The sequence below is a fragment of the Cryptomeria japonica genome, chromosome 3, assembly GCF_030272615.1.
Source record: "Cryptomeria japonica chromosome 3, Sugi_1.0, whole genome shotgun sequence".
Taxonomy (NCBI): domain Eukaryota; kingdom Viridiplantae; phylum Streptophyta; class Pinopsida; order Cupressales; family Cupressaceae; genus Cryptomeria; species Cryptomeria japonica.
In genome coordinates, this window is record NC_081407.1 from 560,504,446 (window position 1) to 560,526,076 (window position 21,631).

Here is a 21,631-nt window from a genome sequence, read left to right on the forward strand (position 1 = left end):
AATAAATACATATATAAATACTTCATATTTAATATTTTAATACTGTTTCCTAAAACAATAATTAATATCCTGATTGAAGCAATTTATTGTGTTCTTGGCTGGGCCAAGAACGTAACTCCTTACCTGTCCTTGGTAAAGTAGAAGAAAATTCCAATGTGCTCTTGCTGGCAATACTTTCCTCTTGTTTATTTCCTCTTCCCTTCCTATTATCGATTCCCATTGAAGACCCCGTAACGGTTACTAATAAGAAAGTAAGATAAATCCCTTGCTGTGATGGAAGGGATTTGATTGCCATCTTATATTTTGTTGAATGAATAGTCACATCATTTAGATGTTTAAACAAATCGGTTTATTACTCGAAACACAACCTTCCGTAATTATTATTATTAATAATTACTTGTTATCTTTATTCAGGACTAATCGATGCCTTAGTTATCTTTACCTTAATAAGCGGTGAAGAGAAGATTTAGTAGACACCGATGTCCCTTAAACTTAATACTCGGTACTGGTTAAAGCATTCCTTTGGAGACAAATCGTAGCCTTTGACTGGTCGCCGTGATAGACTATATAATTTGTTCTTCTATAATCACTTCCTAGACGGTTCAATACCTGTGTTATGACATCAAATGACTGCTTGCGTGGGATATAATATTTCTGCAGATTATTATATTGGCAGCATAGGAAATGATATGCCTGTGAATGGAGACGAGGTGATGTCGCTCAATGAGTGGTTCGTATTTCACTTTTAGAGGAGTTTGGAAAGACTTTATTTTGTTTAAGGGAGACCATTCTGACATGCGTCAGATCTGGTATTCCACAAAGATTACCAAGTAATATGCTGGACACTTATAGATAGCAGCAGCACTCAAGCTCAAAGAACTGGTGAGTTGGTAAATTTTATTTGTGTTTTCTTGGGTTCTTCTATTATCTTCAGCCACCAACCATTAAGAAGGGAGAAGTGGGGCCCGCAAGGACTTTGGCAAAGACTCCAAAGGTAAATATCAGCTCAAGGATTAAAAACAGAAATAATATTGAGAAATTTATATTATTATTATTTGATAAATATGAAATTAATATTAATATTTGATAAATATAAATTATATATTAAATCTTGTTTATTATTATTATTAAGCTTTTATTTAGTTCATTTTATTCATTTATTTGATTATATATATATATATATGTTTTTATATTTTAATTGTATTATTATTTATTATTAAATTCCATTTTAGAGAGGGAATTATCATGTTTGATTGTTTAGATGGGGACATCACACAATGAATAGGTCCTCAATCTGAATAGTTCACATTTCTCAGTTACGAAGAAAGTTAACAGAAGAAGATAACTCGCAATTGTATGAGAAAAATAGACATAAATCATATTGCAAACTGTAGACTAACTATTCAATAAAACCAATTGATAAATACAGGGAGTCTTAGTGAACATATTTTGTTATTTTGCATATAGATTGTGCCTCCATCAGTAAGAGTGTTTTCTAGTGTGCTTTACAACTTATATTTTAATGCTCTCTAAATATGATAACAGTTGTGATCAATGGAAATATTACTGTAGATAGATTCTTAGAAAACATCAGACTGTTAACACAATACTGCGAATTATATCCATTGTTTTGTCAGGGACTATTCAATTAACATCAAGTCTGGAAAGTGCGATTGCAAAATACTAGTTGATAAATATAGGGAATATTCATGTGTTGGAGTATTCAATTATATATATGTTTGAAATTGTTTTCAAGCTTGGTTTCATATATGTTAATAATGTTTAGGCTAAAGCCAAGCTTGAATTTTTTTTCAATGGAAAACCTAAGCTAGATGAATCGGTTCTCAGTCGCACAGTCGTGCCCTTCTTCTGTGCTCAGTTGCGCCCTTCTATGTTCAATTGCATTCTTGCTTTGTCCTTAGTCTCATCACATTGTGTCACGTGAGATAATAAAACCTAAAATAAGAAAAAGCATAGGCATAACAAATTTTACTTCTGTTAACCATTTATAAGTTTCTTCAACATGATTCAAGCAAGTTTGGCATAAAAACAACAGAGCAATAGAGAAATGACACCCTTTTAAGAAGCTGCATTGCAATATTGCTTTGTTCTCTATATAACTAATAATGTCGATTATAATAATACATGTGTAACATATTTTATTAATGCACGTATAGCATATTATTTACAGAATTAAAAAAGTGATGTATGAAATTTTGATTCTTCTCCTTAGTTTTGTTTGTTTGGGTGGTCAAATCTGTTATGACTTTGAAGGTCATGTGACTGATTCAAACTGCGTTCTTTTTGTGAAGATGCATGGCAACAAGGAGAGACCTTCCAGAGGGCTCGCTATGGAGGACTTCTGTGGAGGTTTTCAATCGTATTTTGATAGAGGACATCACCAGTCTGCAGTCTAATTCAGAATGCTTGCGGACACAGGTTGATTTACATGGTAGTGGACTGGGAAGACCTCGCTTTTGGAAAGAAGTTGCAGATGCATATGAAACTTTTCTTGTTGGTTGCTGTGGACGTGTTTTCTCTTCTGAGCTTGTACCATCTGTAACTCTAAAAGCTGATGAATCTATTGAAGCAACCGTTCTAGATGTCTTATGTAATAGGCTTCTTAAGTCATGCATAGATGCCCCCATGGAGGTGAATATTGTTTGCTACTTTAGAAGTATAATGTAAAAAACTTGGTACTTGTTCAAATATTTTGATATTCCAACTTTATTTCTCTATTTTCTTCTCCGATTTCATTACTATTGCTGATGAATGTTCATGGTGACAATATGTGCAGGTTCTTCAAAGATTAGTCTCGACTTTGGATCGTTGTGCATCCCGTACATCTAGTTTACCAATTGAGAGTGTTGGACTTTTACCTGCTCATTGCAGCAGGTTCTCTATCACCTGTTTAAAGAAAATTTTTTCACTTTGCAGGTATTTGTATGAGATTTTATTTCCAAATTTTAAATAAGGTTTTCATAATGCATTATTTCTTGAGTATAATTGACATGATAGACTATAATTTACTGAATCAAATGGTGCATATGCATGCTATTTTCAACCAGTAAAACAACTAACATAATATTATTATATTTGTGAACTATAAGACACGGCGCCAGCCATGATTTAATTCAGAAAAATACAGAAGAAAAATTGTATACAAGATTACCTTGTAAATTGTAAAAGTGGTTCTAGTGATATCGCAAGAAGATACCATGCAGCAAAAATTCAATCCAATCACTGGAAAACTGTTTCATGTGACAGATATTTGATGACCTAACTAAATCTGATTGATTTTCAGAGTAATATTGGTTAACTGAGACACAGATAAATATTAATCACTATAATATATAATCCTCTATACTATTTGAGTGCCAGAAGAGTCAATATTGAGCTACTAATTTTGCTTTTGGGTTTGAACTCAAATTTTGTCCTATGACCACAACGTGTTGATTATCTTTTCAGGATTGTTTACATGGTCTTAATGTATCATTTTGTTGCTTGTTTCTTGTCAGATTTTAATTGGTATAGAAGTTTGTTTACCATCAAGGAAAGGACTAGACAGGAAGAAAGGAAGAAATTATATTAGTGCCCACCAGTGACCAAAAGTAGGAGTACAGCAGTTTACATCTTTACAATACGAAGTCCTAGGAAGAGAAACCTAGAAATGGCCCACAAAGGGGAAGAACAATATAAAAGAAATACAAAACAAGGGACCACCCACACATATCAATTATTTTAGGGGCAGACATTTATAACTAAAAAAAATGCTACTTATATCAATTGTTGCTAAAATTTTTCACCCTTACATTACATAAGTTGATAGGATATAATTAAGATACCAGTGCTGGTATTGGTTTGGGATTGGGTTTGGTTTCTAGGTTTGGTCAAAAACATTTGGGGGTTGGGTTTGTCCATCCAAAAACATATAAAAATCAGAAATATATACATGCTGCAGTAATCGAGTTCAGAATACCATATAGCATCATATATTGTATAATAAACAAAACTACCATAAAAGTAAAAAATATTAAAATATTAATTAGTCAAATTCGAATGTCATGATATATATTATATATTAAAATTAAACCATAATAATGTAAACTGTCAACAATCAGCTATCGTTGATCAAGCATCATCATATGGGTCTTCAAAAATATCATCACCATCCATATTAGATGATGTAGGTACTAGCATATCAGATAAACCATAAATAGTGCCATTGGCACTAGCATTGTCACTGGCACTTCCATGCTCACTAGTTGGTGCAACTTCAACATTAAGTGCAGTATTGTGGGAATTGGAAGCACTTGAATCAGTATTCTCTGACTCGATATCCCACTTCCCTATGTCCACTTTGTTTGGGTGAAAGGAGACTCAAGTTTGAATGCACATACACTAAGTCCTTCGCCTTTTTTGAGTGTAGTCAATTGTGTTCTATTGAGCGGATGGAATATGTGCTCCAATTCCTCTCAGATGTAGATGAACTAGGAACCTATTGAGAGAAAATTAGAGAGTTAAAGAGTTACAAAATTTAAAAATTTAAATTATAAAATATAAATGACCATATGGAAAAACAGTTACAGTTTTCACCACATGATGTAGTTATTCAAGAACTTCATTGTCCAAAGAGGATTCTTGCATCAAGTACAGAAAATATTGGGTCTCGATTGTACATGTTTCATGGTTTTGAGTCATCTTGTGGAGCATCAAATATTGCACAAGTTGACTCTTTGAGCAGACTTGGGCACGAAAGTTTTGGACACCTCAATTATGGGTATATTCAGTAGTTGAGTACTAAGGATATGGTACTTGGACTCTCTAAGGTTTCATGCACAAAGGGCGTTTGTTGAGGTTGTGTACTTGGCAAACATCATCAACCCTTTCCAAAGGGTAAAGCTCATCATGCTACTACCTTACTTGAGTTGGTTCATAGTGACCTCATGTCATTTCCAACTCCTTTATTTTCAAGAGCTAAGTATGTACTCACCTTCATTGATGATTTCTCTCATCGCTCTTGGGTGTTCTTTCTTAAGTATAAAAGTGATGTCTTCAGCACTTTTAGGACCTTCAAGGTGTTTGTGGAGAATCAGTCAAGTTCTATTCGGTGGATATGCACTAATAATGGGGGGAATATGTGAACCAAACCTTAAAGGACTTTTGTGTTGAGCATGGCATTTAGCATCAATATTCAATTCCCTACACTCCTCAACAAAATGGTGTTGTTGAAAGAAAGAATAGATCACCAAGGGAGATGGCAAAATGTATGCTTCAGTATCAATCTATGGCCCCACCATTTTGGGTTGAAGCTATCAATTATGCCAATTATATTTAGAGCCACATTCCCCACAAGGCACTTCAAAATCTTACTCTAGAGGAGGCTTGGTCTAGCATCAAGCTTGAGGTGTCCTCCTTTAGGGTATTTGGTAATGAGGCTTAAGCATTCATACCGGATGGTCAGTGTAAGGAAATGTAGAAGAGTCAACTATACATTTTTGTTGGTTATTGTGAGGATGTGAAATCTTATATGTTGTTTGATCCTACCACTAGGGATGCCCACTTACGTAGAGATGTCCAATTTGATAAGTCTTTCACACAGATTGATCATCCAACTACTTCTTCCTCACTACCTATTCCACCCTTCATTTCATGAGGATATCTTAGCACTTGAAGATACTTTAGATGATGGTCTTGATCCACCAGCTTTGCCACAACCACCTCTGCCCACTCATGTTGTGCCCATGTGGTCTTGGGGTGGTGTTGACGAGGTTGGTTCTTTAGTTGGCGATCCTACATCCTCTCAACACACTCGCTTGCAAACTTTTGGCACAAGTCTTTTGGGTCATCCTATATCTCTTGATTCGTAGAGTTTTTTAGAAGCTTTTGATATTCAGAGTGGGATAGTGCTATTATAGATGAGTATTCTTCTTTGACTAAGAATAATGCATGAGACTTAGTTTCTCTTCCTAAGGGAAGAAAGATGGTCTGATACAAGTGGGTGTACAGCGCCAAGTATGCAGCTGATGGTTCCATTAAGAGATACAAGGCATGTCTTGTGGCTAAGAGGTTTTCATAGGTTGAGGGTATTGACTATTCTGATATATTTTCCCTCGTTTCCAAGATGGATTTAGTTCGCCTTGTTCTTTCCTTGCTACATCTCAGAGATGGCTAGTGTTTTAGATGGATGTGAAGAGTACCTTTCTACATGGTGATCTTCATGAGGAGATCTATATGGAGCAGCCTCCAAGTTTTGTCCAGGACTCTTCACTTGTTTGCAGGTTACATTGTTCTTTGTAAGGTTTCAAACAAGCCCCCAATTATTTGGTATAAGAAGATTGATGGTTTCTTGCTTCATCTTTTTCACACATTGCCACTCCGATCACATAGGCTACATTTAAAGGCATGGAGATGCTCTTTTGATACTAGTCTTGTTTGTTGATGACTTGATTCTCACTAGTAGGTCATCATCCATGCTTTAGGATATCCAGCTCAGCTTGATGGCACATTTTGACATGACAAATCTTGGGCTTTTGCGTTACTTCCTCAATCTTAAAGTTGTTCAATCTATTGAGGGGATTTCCATTTATCAACAAAAATATTGCATTGACTTGCTTCAAAATTTTCAGAGTGATTGTAAATCCATGCCTACACCATTTCAATCTGTTGCCACTTTGACTACCACTTGCACAACACTTAGGGTTGGTGCTACAAAGTATAAACTATTAGTAGTCTTTTGTATTTGACCTGCACTCATCTTGATATCACATTCATTGTCAGGCTTATCTCCCATTTTCACATGAGCCTCATGAGAGTCATTGGAAGGCAGCCAAGTGTATTTTGAGGTATATTCATTACACCACTCATTTTGGCATTCAATACACATCATGGGCTTCACAAATAGTAGGCTTCAACGACTCAAATTGGGCAGGAGATTGGTCTTCACATTTAGTACTATTACATTATCATACACTATGGTTGGGTATTTAGAAGCATTTCTTGGTAGCTGGGAAGTACTATGGCTTTGACAAGTTTATGACAGAGTTTGGTCACCTACTAGATCATCCTACTATACTTTGGTGTGATAACCAAACTGCTATTCATATTTCACTCAACCCAGTTGAGCATCAACAAATAAAGCACATCAGGATTCATATGCACTTCATTTGACAACTTATCCATGATGGTGTTCTATCCTTAGAGTACATGTGCACTAATGATCAGGTTGCACACATCCTCACTTAAACTTTGGTATCTTCCTTTGCACCAGTTGCTTGGGGTGAAGGAAGTTGCCCTTGGGTGTCTTGAGTCCTCCTTCCTTTGTCTATAGTTCTCGGGACACATTTTTAAATGATCTACTTCCTAAGTATCACTTAAGGGGGAGTGTTAGTGTGAAAATCTTTATGCATGTAGTTACCTTTTATCTAGTTTCTACACCAATTATTCCTATTTAATGTTCTTTTTAATGATCAAAAAGGCACATAGAAAAACATGCCCTTTGAAGAAGATATAAAAAGCTAAAAAGCAATCAATTCCTCATTCATTATTAAGATCACCTTTTGAAGAATTGGAGAAATTGTGATCAAGGGTTTGCTGCAATTGGAGAATATCAGGCTTCTGGGAACAAAACCTCCCAAGAGTTCGAATGCTTGCAAGTGTGGAACATCATCCAAGAGCATTGATTTCAGGGGGCTTCATTCAAGGGCTTCAATTGAGCATAATTTCACAAAATTTGACAGAAGATTCAAGAATATATTCAGGGATTAATGACCTGCAGGTTGAAAGCAGTCTAAAGGGCAGATTTGAATAGTTATTGTATACAATTCAAGAGGAATATCATTACAACTTTCAGCCGTACCAGTTGGAGGGTTTCAAGAGGATGTGTGTGGCTTTCCTAGGCACATTTTGGAACAAACAAGGCTACAAAGGGACGTTTCATCTTCTCTCACCAGCTGCCCTCATTCTAGCCTCCACATGCTCAAACTTGGATTTTTAAATTTATTGTATTCAATTCACCAGTCTAGGTGTGAAAACCCAAGGTTGATCATCATTTTCCAAAATTGTGATTATTGCATATAGCTAGTCAACAAATATTATCAGCAAATAATATATTATCTATTGTAAAGCAATTCGGGTATGTTTATATTTAATTAATTTAATTCTGGGAGGCAATGGTTTATTTGTGAGATTTGTTGTTTTAAAATCAAATAGTTAAATTACAATTCATGGTTTATTTCTATTCTAGCATTATATTCCTATTCCAAAAAAATCAAATAAAAAAATATAAAGAGCAATTATATCAAAGTTAGAAAATATCGCTCAATCAGAAAATTAAAACTTCAGAACAAGGGGGGATATTACAGTGGTATCAGAGCATAGAGTATCTTGCTAGCCTGTGCGTTCAGTTGTGATTCATGATTTCAAAAAAAAAAATGAATACTCCTGGTAAATTAGTTTCAGAATTGATAGATGAACTTACCAAAATGATGAATGATCCTAACATCAAAGGGTATGGCGAGTCAATATTTGAATCTAAGTGTAAGGAAGTTCTTGGAAATAAATCATTTGTATCCAAGAAAATATTAAATTCCAAGCACAAGGGAGAGTCAAAAAATAAAACATTGGAACCCAAGGCAAATGAAAAGGGTCATAAATATCTGATGGCAAACAGTGAACCTTCAACCACACACAGTCATAAGGCTAAAGTGTTGAAGTTGGGGCAAGGAGTTACCCTCAAAGAAAGGTTAATGAAAAAAGAAGAGTCACTTGCTGGTAATTTTCAGCCTACGAGTGATCATGGGAAAAGCAAATTTCTGTCATCATGGGAGTCCTAAAGAAGCTGAGACCATGCTCACAAGCTCACTTCCACCATATGTTAGTTTAGATCAAGAGGAATCACATATTGCACCCTTGAGTCTTTATGTTGATCACAAAGAGGGAGAGAATGCGAACATGGATCGGCCACTTGGAGATGTTGATAACATGACACAAAGGTATGACAACAATTCTGATATTTGCAAGAGCAGTTATATTCTACGTTACCCCAAGTTTCCGGGACGGGGGGACGAGTTTCCGGGACGGCAATTTTTTTTGCCAAATTTGGGGACGGGGGGGGATGGCAAAGGGGACGGCTATATAAAATATAGGGAAAATTTAAAATATATAGGAAAATTCTAAATGTTCATATGAAAACATGGATAAAGCATGCATCTATACATTATATTCATATGAAAACATGGATATAGCATGTGTATGATACTATGAAAACATTTTAGAATGCAAACATCGAACATACAACATTATCAATAGACTCAATACTCAATATGCACTCATAATTCAGAATTTCAATTCATTCACATTGTCAATATGCATATCATAATATATATTAAAGAAATAACATACAAAATGCCCAAAGGTCACACTGCTGCCATATTGTTTCATTGTCAATTGCAATATGGAAATCAAAATAGTACTAAGTAAATACTAAAAAGCAAAGTATAATATTTATTATTTAATATTTTATTATTTAGTTTATTTTCTATTTATAAATTTTAAAATTTATAATATGAATTAATTTAAAATTATAAATATTTGATATGAATTAATAAATTTAATGTTGCCTTTTAATTTTTGATAGAGGGCCCATGTTAGAAAAATAATAAAATATAGATAGTCGTATTTTGATTTCATAACTATTCAAATTCAATAATAAAAAAATTGATAGTCGTTTTTTAATTTTTTTCAATATAGAGGGCCCATGTTAGAAAAATTACAAAAAAATTGAAAATATGACTTTTTTTAAAAATATTTTTCCCAAGCTCTAGATGTGGGGGACGTCTAGCCATCCCCAATCCGCCCCCAGCCGTCCCCAATCCGTCCCCAGCCGTCCCCCCGTCCCGGGGACGTCCCCTCAAAATTCTGACAATTTGGGGACCGGGGGGGGCGTCCCCTGGCCGTCCCCGAAACGTCCCCGGGACTGGGACGGGGGTTTTCAGGTAGGGGACGCGTCCCCGGGTTTCGTAGGTTATATTTCCTTTCATCATCATGAGATAGAAGCCTTTTCACATGAGGATGATGGTGTTGTAGAGTCTTCTTATGATGTCACTCACGATTTATGTGTTAAAGATGAATTATGTGTGGTGGATTCGTGCCACAAACATTCTGTTTTTGTATATCAGATCATGGAAAATGGGCACCAGCTGAATAGCACAAATTTCTTGGTAGGAAACTTGGGGTTAGAGCTATCCTACAAGATTGATCATGCATATGAAGATGTCTCCCAATCAGCCAATGATGATGACTCCACATCTTATGTGAGTGCTGATTCTTATGTTGGTCCAAGCGATCTTGGAGAAGATGAAAATCAGTCATCCAGTGCAGCTACATCCAAGGGGAAATCTTCATTGGAAGGTGCAAATTTTAGTCATGGGGAAGACTTAGCCGTGGATAATGAATTTGAATCTCAGTATGAGGCTCCTCATGGTTCAGCACCTTATGATATATGGGATTAATTTACTTCTGACCAAAGTACTATCCTAACTTCTTCTATACAATTGGGCATGGAAGATGGCATTAATAGCATTGACTATGTTGATACTAACCTCAGAAATAAATCTGATTTAGTGTTGCATGATGCTGAATATAAATGAGAAAATTTAGATGGTGTTGATAGGTCTCAAGAGTCCCATCATTTGACAAGACAATTGAAGGTAAATGAAGACCAGATTATTGCAGCCATTAAAAATTTTGTTGACACCCATAAGTTGATGGCAAAATGTTGTTGGAGGTCTTCAGGAATACATATGGACCTTGGTGGAGAACTTTTCCCTTCAGATTCATGGGCACTTAGAGAAGCATTAATGATAATGAAGACTAATTACCTACAGTTACTTTCTGATAGAGATCACCTTCTCATGCTTGGTGAGATTCATTTTGATGCACTGAAAGGGAAAGAAGGAGAGATAGATATGCTTATTGATGAGCTTATGGTTACTCAGGATTCTTTGAAGATCACTCAGATGGCCCTTCAAGAATCTGAAATTCAGATTGATGAGCTCTGTGAAGAATTGAGCTTGGTTCAATCATCATCATCCATAGTAGGAAACCGGAGTTCTATGGCTGCCATAACACTTGAGGATAAGAGTGGTATTCATGGTTTGAGGGGAGAACCCCTTAAGATGGTCGACAAGGAGAAACTCTAAGTCTTGCATGGGCATGAGGACAAGAATGATTCTGAAATTTTTGAATATACACACAGCCTGCATCATGGAGATCATGAGTCACCTTTGCGGGAGAGCCAATTGAGGGCTCAAGACAAGTACATAAGAGGTTGTTGTGCATACCCCTGGTGGACCAGCCAATAGTGGAGTGTATGCATCCACAAGCGATAGGGGCACAAGTCTCTATATTGGCGATGTAGAGATTGCCATTGGTACTACTTGTGACAAGGAGGTGGATTCTTGTGAGGCTAGCATGTTGAATTGTCACACTGTTCCATCATATTTACATGAGGATTGCAGGGCTTCATCTTGTGGGAGCATGTCTCCTACATTTGTTAGCAAATCAAGAAAAGTTTTGGTTGGAGCTGATTGTAATCCAAAGCCTAACGAGTCATGAGAACTTAAGGAACTATTGAAAGTTACAGAAGATAAGGCTGTCCAAACCTTAACTCGATTTGATGGCACGCACAAGTTTGTTGAATACCTCCCATGGTCAACATAATTGGAAGAAAGACAAAAGGGATAGTTGTTGGACTTCTATGTCAAGTCTGCAAACTATCAAACATGCTCTAGACGAAATGAAATCAGATTTCCTCCATTTGCTCTCAGATCAGGACTTAGCCGTCAAGTTTGCAAAGAGGGGTTGCAGAGCCAATACCAAATCTACCCTTCATGATCAAAGGAATGAGCTACTTCCTCATTTGTGCGATGAGAGTGATGAGACATGGAATCCCAATGACTATTTAGGGCTTCCTTTGATGTGTGTGGGTGAATTTCACCTCGATTGCATCGTAAAGAGTGCTCATTGTTTTTCTTTCAACTCGCACACTAATGATACGATGATGTGTAAGTGTGGGTTGGCTCAGGGATTATATTGTCCACTCTAGTATGACATGCGCCCATTTTTCAGAGATAGAACCAAATCTTGTAGGTATTCTACTATGTTTCCTTCATATGGTTGTATACAAGTACAAACAAGTTGTGATTTCAATGAGAATGATGGCATTGGTATTCAACCCACAGTGGTGGAGTTTTGCTTCATAAATTGATAAGAGATGGTTGTCCTACTTCATGGAGCATAGACTTCTTTCATAATTTCTAGGGGACAATAGTTGTACATGGTTTTGGAGGAGAGTTGCATCATCTCCTCTTCATTGGAGAGGGCCATAGGGTTGACACTCTTACCCTATGACCTTGGTGGTTTTAGTTTCATTCCCATAGGTTGGATTTTCAGATGGGAGGTTGTTGATCTATCGCATGTCAGCAACCCAGAAGGGGCTGTTATGCATTTTCTTGCACCTATGGTGGGTATTCCTCACATCTGAGGGAGATCTGCAGAGGCTGGAGAGTGGTGTTGTGATGCTATTACCTCGAGATACTTCCATCTTCTCATTTTTGGCGGATTTGGGGATGTGGTGATTTTAGATCCAGGTGGTGACTCACTTGGTACATCATTTTGTTTGGATCCTAATGAGCTGCTTCACCACTCTCGGTGTAGTGATGATGGTTTTATCAAAGTGATGCGGTGGAGGTCAGTGAGTGTTGAGTATGGTGGACTTCCAGTTTGGATGAGAGATCTAGGATTTTGTGTTCATTTTTTGCCGCTCCAACATACCACTCTCTTTCATGGACCTTTGTCCTATTTTGGGGTTTGTCTATGATAGTTATTGTTGTCTACTTCGTGTTTTATGTATTAAATGCTCTTTCTATTGGTAAAACATGCTTCAGTATGCTATTTGCACTTGAGAACTGTTGTCTTAGTATATAACAACTAGTTTTCAAGCATTTCAGAATTAGAACAACATTTTAATTTCTTAGTTAATCAATACACATTAAGGTAGAGTGGGACTCATGTCAGTGAGTTATGTAGTCTCCAGGGGGCCAACTACTATAATTATAGATTATTTGCCGAACCCTTATCTATTTTCTAGGGCATGTAGTTTTGTATCATTATTTTTGGACTGTCAATGAGTTATATAGACTCTGCACTAACTGCTATTTGCACTTGAGAACTGTTGTCTTAGTATATAACAACTAGTTTTCAAGCATTTCAGAATTAGAACAACATTTTAAATTTTTAGTTAATAAATACACATTAAGGTAGAGTGGGACTCATGTCAGTGAGTTATGTAGTCTCCAGGGGGGCAACTACTATAATTATAGATTATTTGCCGAACCCTTATCTATTTTCTAGGGCATGTAGTTTTGTATCATTCTTTTTGGACTGTCAATGAGTTATATAGACTCTGGACTAACTGCAGTTTATTTGCCCAGCCCTTTCTTATCTATTTCCTAAGGCACGTGGTTTTGTATCATTCTTTTTATTCTTGTGTAGAAAATTCAATTTCTAGAACCATAGTTTGAAAACTTGCGAATGATAAACTGTAGACTCGGTTTTGACTTGGACTCATTAATTTATCAAAATTGACAAAATGTGACAAATTAGAAAATACTTAAATTCAAATCCTAGTTAAATCTTTATTTTTATTTGTATCTCGTGGTTGAGACACTAAAATCTCCTCTCTTCAATTTCATTTCCATTTCCTTATATTATGAGGCTTATATATCATATATTTTGATATTTTGAAAGTTGTCCTTTCATTTCTTAAGATTTTTTGAAATCATGTCTCCTTATATTCTCTTTTTAATCCAATTATTTCTTTCTCAATCATAGATTGTATCCTTGTTTCTTTCAATTTATCCTGAATCACTAGTACTAGAGTTTTTTGATCATTTTAAATAATTAAATCATTTAGAAAGCTGTGTTCTAACATACTGTTTTTTGCTCCATTTCCTTGCTTTCTACCCCTCTTTTTTCCTAAGCACGTCAAATTCCTTATTATTTCCTTTGCATCTATTTACCTTTCATTTGTGATTCCTAGGACTTTTGCTTTTCATTCTAGTTCTCTTAGTTGTGGATCTCTTATTTTCAATGTTGTTTTCCTTGAGAGTTTCTAATGAACTACTGATTTTTCTAGTGTGTTTGTATTTCCAATGCCCTAATTCCATTTTTGTTACATGTTCGTTTTCTCATTTTTTCGTCAACTCGGTTTTTGGCTCTTGGGAAAATTTGTAGGCATTTCCTTTTTGTGTCTCAATATTTAGTTAGTGGTCACACTATAAATGTTTTGAAAAGGGACAAAAGAAACACGTTTGAGACAAGGTAAGAGGAACAAACAAGATAGAGCCAAAGAGAAAACTCATAAGACATGGGAATGGAGATATTCATTCCATAATAATAAAAAGGTCTCAATAGGCCAAATCTACACACAATTTTAATTTCAACACAAAAACCAATCAATTATTAAAAAATAAAAATAAATAAAGGATTATTTATTTATTTTAAGTGTTTTTTCTATCTTTTCGAGACTTGTGGGAGTCTGTATAGGCTTACAAATATCCAATAGGAAAATTGGATTAGTCTAAGAATGGTTTCCTCAATTCAAAAAAGAATCAGTTGAAGGAATCTCAAGAGGCACCATGTATCACCCATTGGCTTGCCATCAATATAATTGTTGCATCACTAGTGGATCCATTATTCCTCAAATATATATTTTCTCTCAAAAGCACAAAGATACTCGAGATTTTTTTTATGCCGTACAGGAGGTTTGGTCCTCTAATATTGTGCAAGTTTAGTAATGGATAACACGTGTATTATTAATCACACAAGGCTACTAATCTAAAGCAGATAAAGCATATTATTGGGCTGAATGTTGTGGACATCTAATGAAGCACATTGTGAAGATTGATTGGATATTGGTGTTGGAAAAAGCCACTGAGACATGCAAATATCTATCTACAACCACCATACCTTCTTAGATGGACATCTAATGAAGCACATTGTGAAGTTTGATTGGATTTTGGTGTTGGAAAATACCATTGGAGACATGCAAATGTCTATCTACAACCACCGTGCTGTCTTAGATGTATGTGTTCTGATGCAAGAAAGAAATTCCTCAAGCTCCCTGAAATGAGATATACTTGCTACTATCTTTTATTGGATATGAATATTAGGTGCACAAGCCATTTGAGTCCATGGTTCGTTATGTGGGAATGATCTAGGTGGAAAGTTTAAGATGGATAAAGGAAATACAGTGAAGCTTCTTATAGTACATGATGATTTGTCGGAAAATTGTTGGGGCATTAAATGTAATTTTTTGGGTCGTCTGGTAGACATAAGCGAATACGCTAGAAATTTGCTACTATTAGCCCTCGGTCTTGTTGGGGCTGTTGCCCAATGCCCAAACCCCCACACTGGGGTCTCTGTTCAGAGATCACCACTAGTTATTGGGATATTTTCCCATATAAGAAATTTGATTATGATGAGGGGATTTGGGAGTGGAGATCAGAATTGACAAGTTAGACAATTATCTTTTTTGCTATCATAATTTCATTGATCAATGATGAATTATCATACTATAAAAATCAAGTATTCAAATGCCATTATTATTATAAATTCAATACAAGAAAGGTAGACAACGAATCAGAGGTCATTGATTTGGTCAAGTTAGAGCCACAAACACAACCTTCAATGTTGAGAGAGGAGCTGCAAAAGAGAGCAAGGATTTGAACGTCTCCCCAATTTTTCACTAGACAAGGGAAGAGGAAGATGTTAAATGTTGTAACATGCGATTCATGAATTATGATGATGATTTTAAAAGGGAATCATCATAAATTCACAATTGTTGCTAGCTAACCATTGCATCAGTATACCACTTGATGATGCAATTTTGTACTCAATTTGTATTCAAATGAACCAAATTTAATAGAAAACACTTTTGTATTCATATATGTACTCTATAAGTATAAATTTAGATTAGTTTTTTTTTTGATTGACCGAATTTTTGCTAAGCCCAAGTCTGCCAACTATGCTCCAAAGTTTTACAAACCTGATTGCCTTTTATTTTCTTGCTGTATCATAAGGCAAATTTTATAACAATTCAAATATATACCTTCATTCATTCCATCAGGAGGAAATGACTATATATAGATTAATGAAGATCTAGTTGTGGTGCATGGTGTTCTGCATCTTCAGCATTGTAATACACCTGATTACTTGCATGGATGAGTGACACCATGGGATGATGATCTTGAGGAAACAGCTTAGATGCATAATTCTGCAAATCATGATTCTGAGGGGCATGATGTTGATGATGATAAAGCAGTCGTGAGGTCCATAAAAACAAAATACTAACCATAGGCTACTTAAGCCTTTCTAGTTACTCGATTTCATATGTTTTTACACTTAACTGTAGACTTAAATGTTGATGTATCGTTACATTTCATAATAGTTAAACAAGGAGAATTGAGCTCAAAAATCCTATAATTAGCATTTTTTATATTCAAAATGATGTAATTTTGAAATGCATGTTGTGAATAGATTAAACACTTGTGTAATTTTCTATTTTGATTTAAATTTATGACATCGTCAATATATAAATATTGTCTTTGTCGTTAAATATCTAGAAATCAGGGGTTATGAATAGCTGTCATTTTTCATTGAGATATCCCCACATATATTTGATAGCCTATGTGCATACATGTCTCCATCTTGCTATGTTTTTATTGACCTAAACTACACGCATTCTTTTTCATTAGTTAGATAACTTAGATATATGTATGTATCTGTACAATAAAAGTTTTCAATAAGATCCATGACTTTCAATTGAATGTTAGCGATGCTTCTAGTGGCAAAATTTGGATTTAGCATTTTTGCATCAGTACCATGAGGAATTTACCTTGCATGTATCATCTAATGAAATGTCTTGGCGTGAAGAAATCCATGTCATTGATTCTTTGTGTTTCATTCTAAACAATTCTCGTTGTTTCCATAGTTACGAATTTGGAACCCATTGGGATACTTCAAGATTGACAATTAGTCAAATTGCACTCCCTGTTCTTACAAGCAGATGCGATTTTATAATACATCAATTTGTTACAGATGAAAATGATTCTGGTATGTTAAGCCCTTTCAACAGCTATGATGTTCGTATGAAAGAATATCATCTCCTAAATATTAACGCATTATGATCTTTTTTCTCTTGATTTCCTTCTAAATGCTTGTTATTTTATTGTTTAAAAAGGTGAAACTCCACTACCACCAGTAAGGGTAGAAGAATTGATTTATGTACTCCAGGAATCAGCAAGACTTGTTCTGCACCCAAGCACAGCCTCTGTCTTGGAGATACCAATAGTAGTAAACAAAGGGGCACGGAGTAAAACTGGTGAAGTGGAGCGTACTCATTTACTTATACTTTTGCCAACTCTTTGTGAACTTGTTGTTTGCAGGTGGGTCTTGTTATTGCTATCTTTTCCTTGTTCCTTTTCTTGATGTTTCATTTCCACTTATTAATCATGAGAGGATATATGATTCTTTCACAGGGAATCAAGGGTGCGTGAGCTTGTCCAGGTATTGTTGCGATTGATTAGCACTGAACTTGGGCTTGGTAAACAGTGATTTTGATACCCTGATTTTTATCCAAAGCTAGGCATTTCATTCACCTCAGCTAGGACTGTCATTTCTCTCTGTGAGAAATTTTAGCTCCATTCGGTTTCTTATCATTAATTGCAGAGGAAAATAGTTTTGTATTGGTAAGTTTATTATTCTCTTGTAGTGACGTCAATTTGAGCTATATATAAACGAAATCTGCCTTTATACTGAAAGACCTTGAGGTGCTTTGTATCATATAAATTGTATAGAGGCGCAGCCTTTGCAACACTGGAATTGGATAGTTCATATTGGCTTTTGAATATGTTTCAATATGGCAATTATCATGTTTATGTGGTCTGCTTCAATCGTGGTACGATATTTTTCAATGGGTATTTTCTAACTCAAACAAGTTTTTGTTTACCTCAAACAGTTAGCCTACTTGTTTTGGTTTTTAGTGTGCAATCTAGAGCACACTATCCTTGCATAGAAATATGATTTGAAACCACAATCAATTGAATGCCTATGGCTTGCATCAACACCTACACAAATTATGACTACTCATTTTGCGCTATTTTGCAATAGGGCTTTCAAAATTGTCGTGGACGAACGAGTTGAAACATAAAGGATATCCAAACTTTGGTAACATTTTTTAACTGAATGTAATATATGGAGCTTACATGACCCTCCTTCCGTATTTCCATGAATGTACATTGTAAAAATTGAATAAAATATTACAAGCAAGATTAATCTTAAATTAAATATTCATAGAATCATGTACATATAACTCCTCCTTCCTAGAGGGGATCACCTGTTAGTGCAACAGTGAAATGGTTGCATTGTTTGTGGTGCAACCAAGGTTCAAGTCCCCACCGGTATGTTAATATATCGGTTTGATCTCACCTTGATAGGAGATATTAATGGCGGCTGCTCTTGGAGGATGTACACCCTACTGGTTTGTGGTCCATGTTGGGCATCACGGAGAGATAAGGGTGTAAGAATGCCGTAACGGATGATCCATGCTGGGCATCACGGAGAGATAAGGGTGTAAGAATGTCGTAACAAATGAGGCCCCTCAAAAATGTGGTCTCAGGTCCCTCGCGAGTCTTTCACCTCTACTGATTTGTGGTCCCTGTTGGGCATCACGGAGAGATAAGGGTGTAAGAACGTCATAACAACTGAGGATGAGGCCCCTCAAAAATGTGGTCTCACTGGTTCATAGCTCCAGTCAAAAGCGATTACTGATAAAAAAAAAAAAAAACTCCTTCCTAGTTAGATCTACTTTCACCATCATTACATTATGAATAAATGTCACACTATGAGTATTTGTTTTTATAGTATTGTAATATCATAATAGTATTACAATAATAATGAGTTGTGGGATATTAATTCAAAGATAGCTGAAAAATTTAGGGCACAATTTTATAAGGTTAATGAAATATTTTTTGAATTTTGATTGCTTCATTTTTTGTAGATTAATTAGTTGATTTAGAATGCAATTTTATTTATTAATAAATATCATAAATATGTGATATAATATTAAAAACACAATATTACTTAAATTTATTAAAAATTATATAAAATTAATGATAAAAAGATATTTAATTTGTTAGTTTTTGTTGTAGTAATTTTTAAAATCAATTATAAATTAATATATTATGTATTTAGAAAATATTTTAAAACGTCTAATGAACAATTTTTAAAAATATGACATTAACTTTTCAAATAAAATAAAATAATTTCAAAATAAAAGACCTCCCTATAGATAAAGATAGGAAAATAATATCAAAATTTAAATACAATTAAAAAATATAAGTAATTTAATACTATATACAACTAAAAATTTAATTATTAAAACTAGTTTTTTAATATAAATTTATAAAAATATTTATAAAGTCAAAACTTGTTAATATGTGGCGACTGATCATGCAAGTATTGTACATTCATAATGTATCATAAAAGTAAAAAAAAATAATTTTTGAAAAAAACAAATCGACATTGAAAAAACCCTAAAAAGGTTGATTTTTTATGTTGCCTTAAAAATTGCATATTATAAGTGGTTGGAATGTAAAAGGCATGGTAATGGTGTTGTATTGATTTACTGGATAATAAGAAAAGATTAGATGACTATGTTCTATGGATGTAGCCCATCTTGGGTGAACCACGTTAAACCTTTATGTTATTTGTGTTATGTAGTTTTCTTCATCTTTTGTGTTTGTATTTACATATAATTGTTAATTCATATTTGCTTTGGATCTGCTTAAACCCTAACAATTGGTATTAGAGCCATTTATTTATGTAAATGGGCAGGGACTTTCAGATTTGAGTGAGAGCAATGGAAGAAACCAAATTCAAGGTCGAAAAGTTCAATGGCAAGAATTATCAGTTATCGAAAATGCAGATGGAGGATTACTTATATCAAAAGGATCTGTGTTGGCCATTGGAAGGAAAGATAAAGAAATTGTCCATGATGTCAAATGAAAATTGGGATATTCTAGACAGAAAGGCATTGGGGACCATTCGGCTATGTCTTGCACTGTTTGTAGCATTCAATATATCAAAAGCAACAACGAATGAAACCCTGATGGTGGCACTGACAAAATTGTATGAGAAACCCTCAGCTTCGAATAAGGTATTTCTTATGAAGCATTTATTTAATATGAAAATGAGTGAAAGAGGATTTGTAGCAGATCATTTAATCTCTTAATTTTTTGTTCTTTGCCAGAAAGTTGGAATAGCTTGGTTATGGGTGTAAGTATCTCTGTCTCTAGTACAAGCTCTTTGAAATTTGATGATGTTGGTGTTATCCTAAATGAGGAAATGCGGTGGAAAAGCACAGGCGAGACTTCAACATCATTTGGTATTGTTTTGAATGTAGAGAATAGGGGAAGATCAAAGGAAAGAGTAAAAAGCCTAGGAAATCGTGAGAAATCGGGAGGGAAGTCGAAGAAAGGATGCTCTCAATCCAGAGGAAGAAATGATTGCTAGTATTGTGGAAAGCCAGGATATTTAAAGAAAGATTGTTGGTCTTGGAAAAACAAACAAGGAGACGGAAATGATGATAGTAAGGAAGCCAATGTTGCAAGTAATACTTTACAAAATGCCTTAGTTCTATGTTTAGATAATGTTAATGATTTTTGGGTAATAGATTCAGAGGTTTTATTTCATGCCACTCCATAGAAAATATTTTCTAGATTATGTTCAAGGTGATTTTGGACAAGTATACTTGGGTGATGATGAGCCTTGTCAAATTGTTGGAAAAGGCAAGATAAAAATCAAGTCCTAGAATGGAAATGACTGGTTGCTAAGAGAGGTAAGGCATGTCCCTAATTTAAGAAGAAATTTAATTTCTGCAGGACAACTAGGCAGTGAAGACTACATAGTTACCTTTACAGACAATGTCTAGAAGGTCACTAAAGGTGCATTAGTAGTAGTTAAAGGTGCAAAGGTATGTACATTTTATTTGTGTAATGGTAATATTTATTCTACCTTAACTGCTACATAAAAAGTTGTTGTAGGAACAACTACAATAGATGTTGCAAGGATAGATTCAAGACTTGGGCACATGAGTGAGAAAGGGATGAAAATCTTTCACTCTAAAAAATTGTTGCCAAGATTGAAGCAAATTGATTTAGAGTTATGTGAAAACTGTTTATGGGAAATAGAAGATTCAGATTTCTCAAGGTTGGGAAAGAGAAGAAGAGTGAGAAGTTAGAGTTTGTGCATTCAGGTGTAAGAGGATCAGCTCAAGTATCATCTCTCAGTGGCTCTTGTTATTATGTTTTTTATATAGATGATGCAACCAGGAAAACATGAGAGTAGTTTCTAAAACAGAAATCAAATGTTTTTTAAACTTTTAAGAAATGAAAAGCTTTAGTTGAGAATGAAACGGGGAAAAAATTAAAGTGTCTCAAATCTAATAATGGAGGTGAGTTGCAGCAAAGCATTCAAAGATTATTGCTCCTACAATGGAATCCAAAGATAG

At 35.0% G+C, this 21,631-nt stretch overlaps 1 protein-coding gene across 2 annotated transcripts in view; it reads left to right on the forward strand.

The window, feature by feature from the left end:
- The window catches only part of LOC131029908 (uncharacterized), a 296,098-nt gene extending 278,084 nt beyond the window's left edge, over positions 1 to 18,014 (forward strand). For both annotated transcript variants that reach the window (XM_057960581.2, XM_057960583.2), the window contains 5 exons: positions 2,313 to 2,652; positions 2,798 to 2,937; positions 17,054 to 17,175; positions 17,303 to 17,507; positions 17,601 to 18,014. In XM_057960581.2, coding sequence (XP_057816564.2) covers positions 2,313 to 2,652; positions 2,798 to 2,937; positions 17,054 to 17,175; positions 17,303 to 17,507; positions 17,601 to 17,676 — 883 coding nt within the window. In that variant the 3' untranslated portion in view covers positions 17,677 to 18,014. The remainder of the gene's footprint in view (positions 1 to 2,312; positions 2,653 to 2,797; positions 2,938 to 17,053; positions 17,176 to 17,302; positions 17,508 to 17,600) is intronic.
- Positions 18,015 to 21,631: the final 3,617 nt, after the last annotated feature.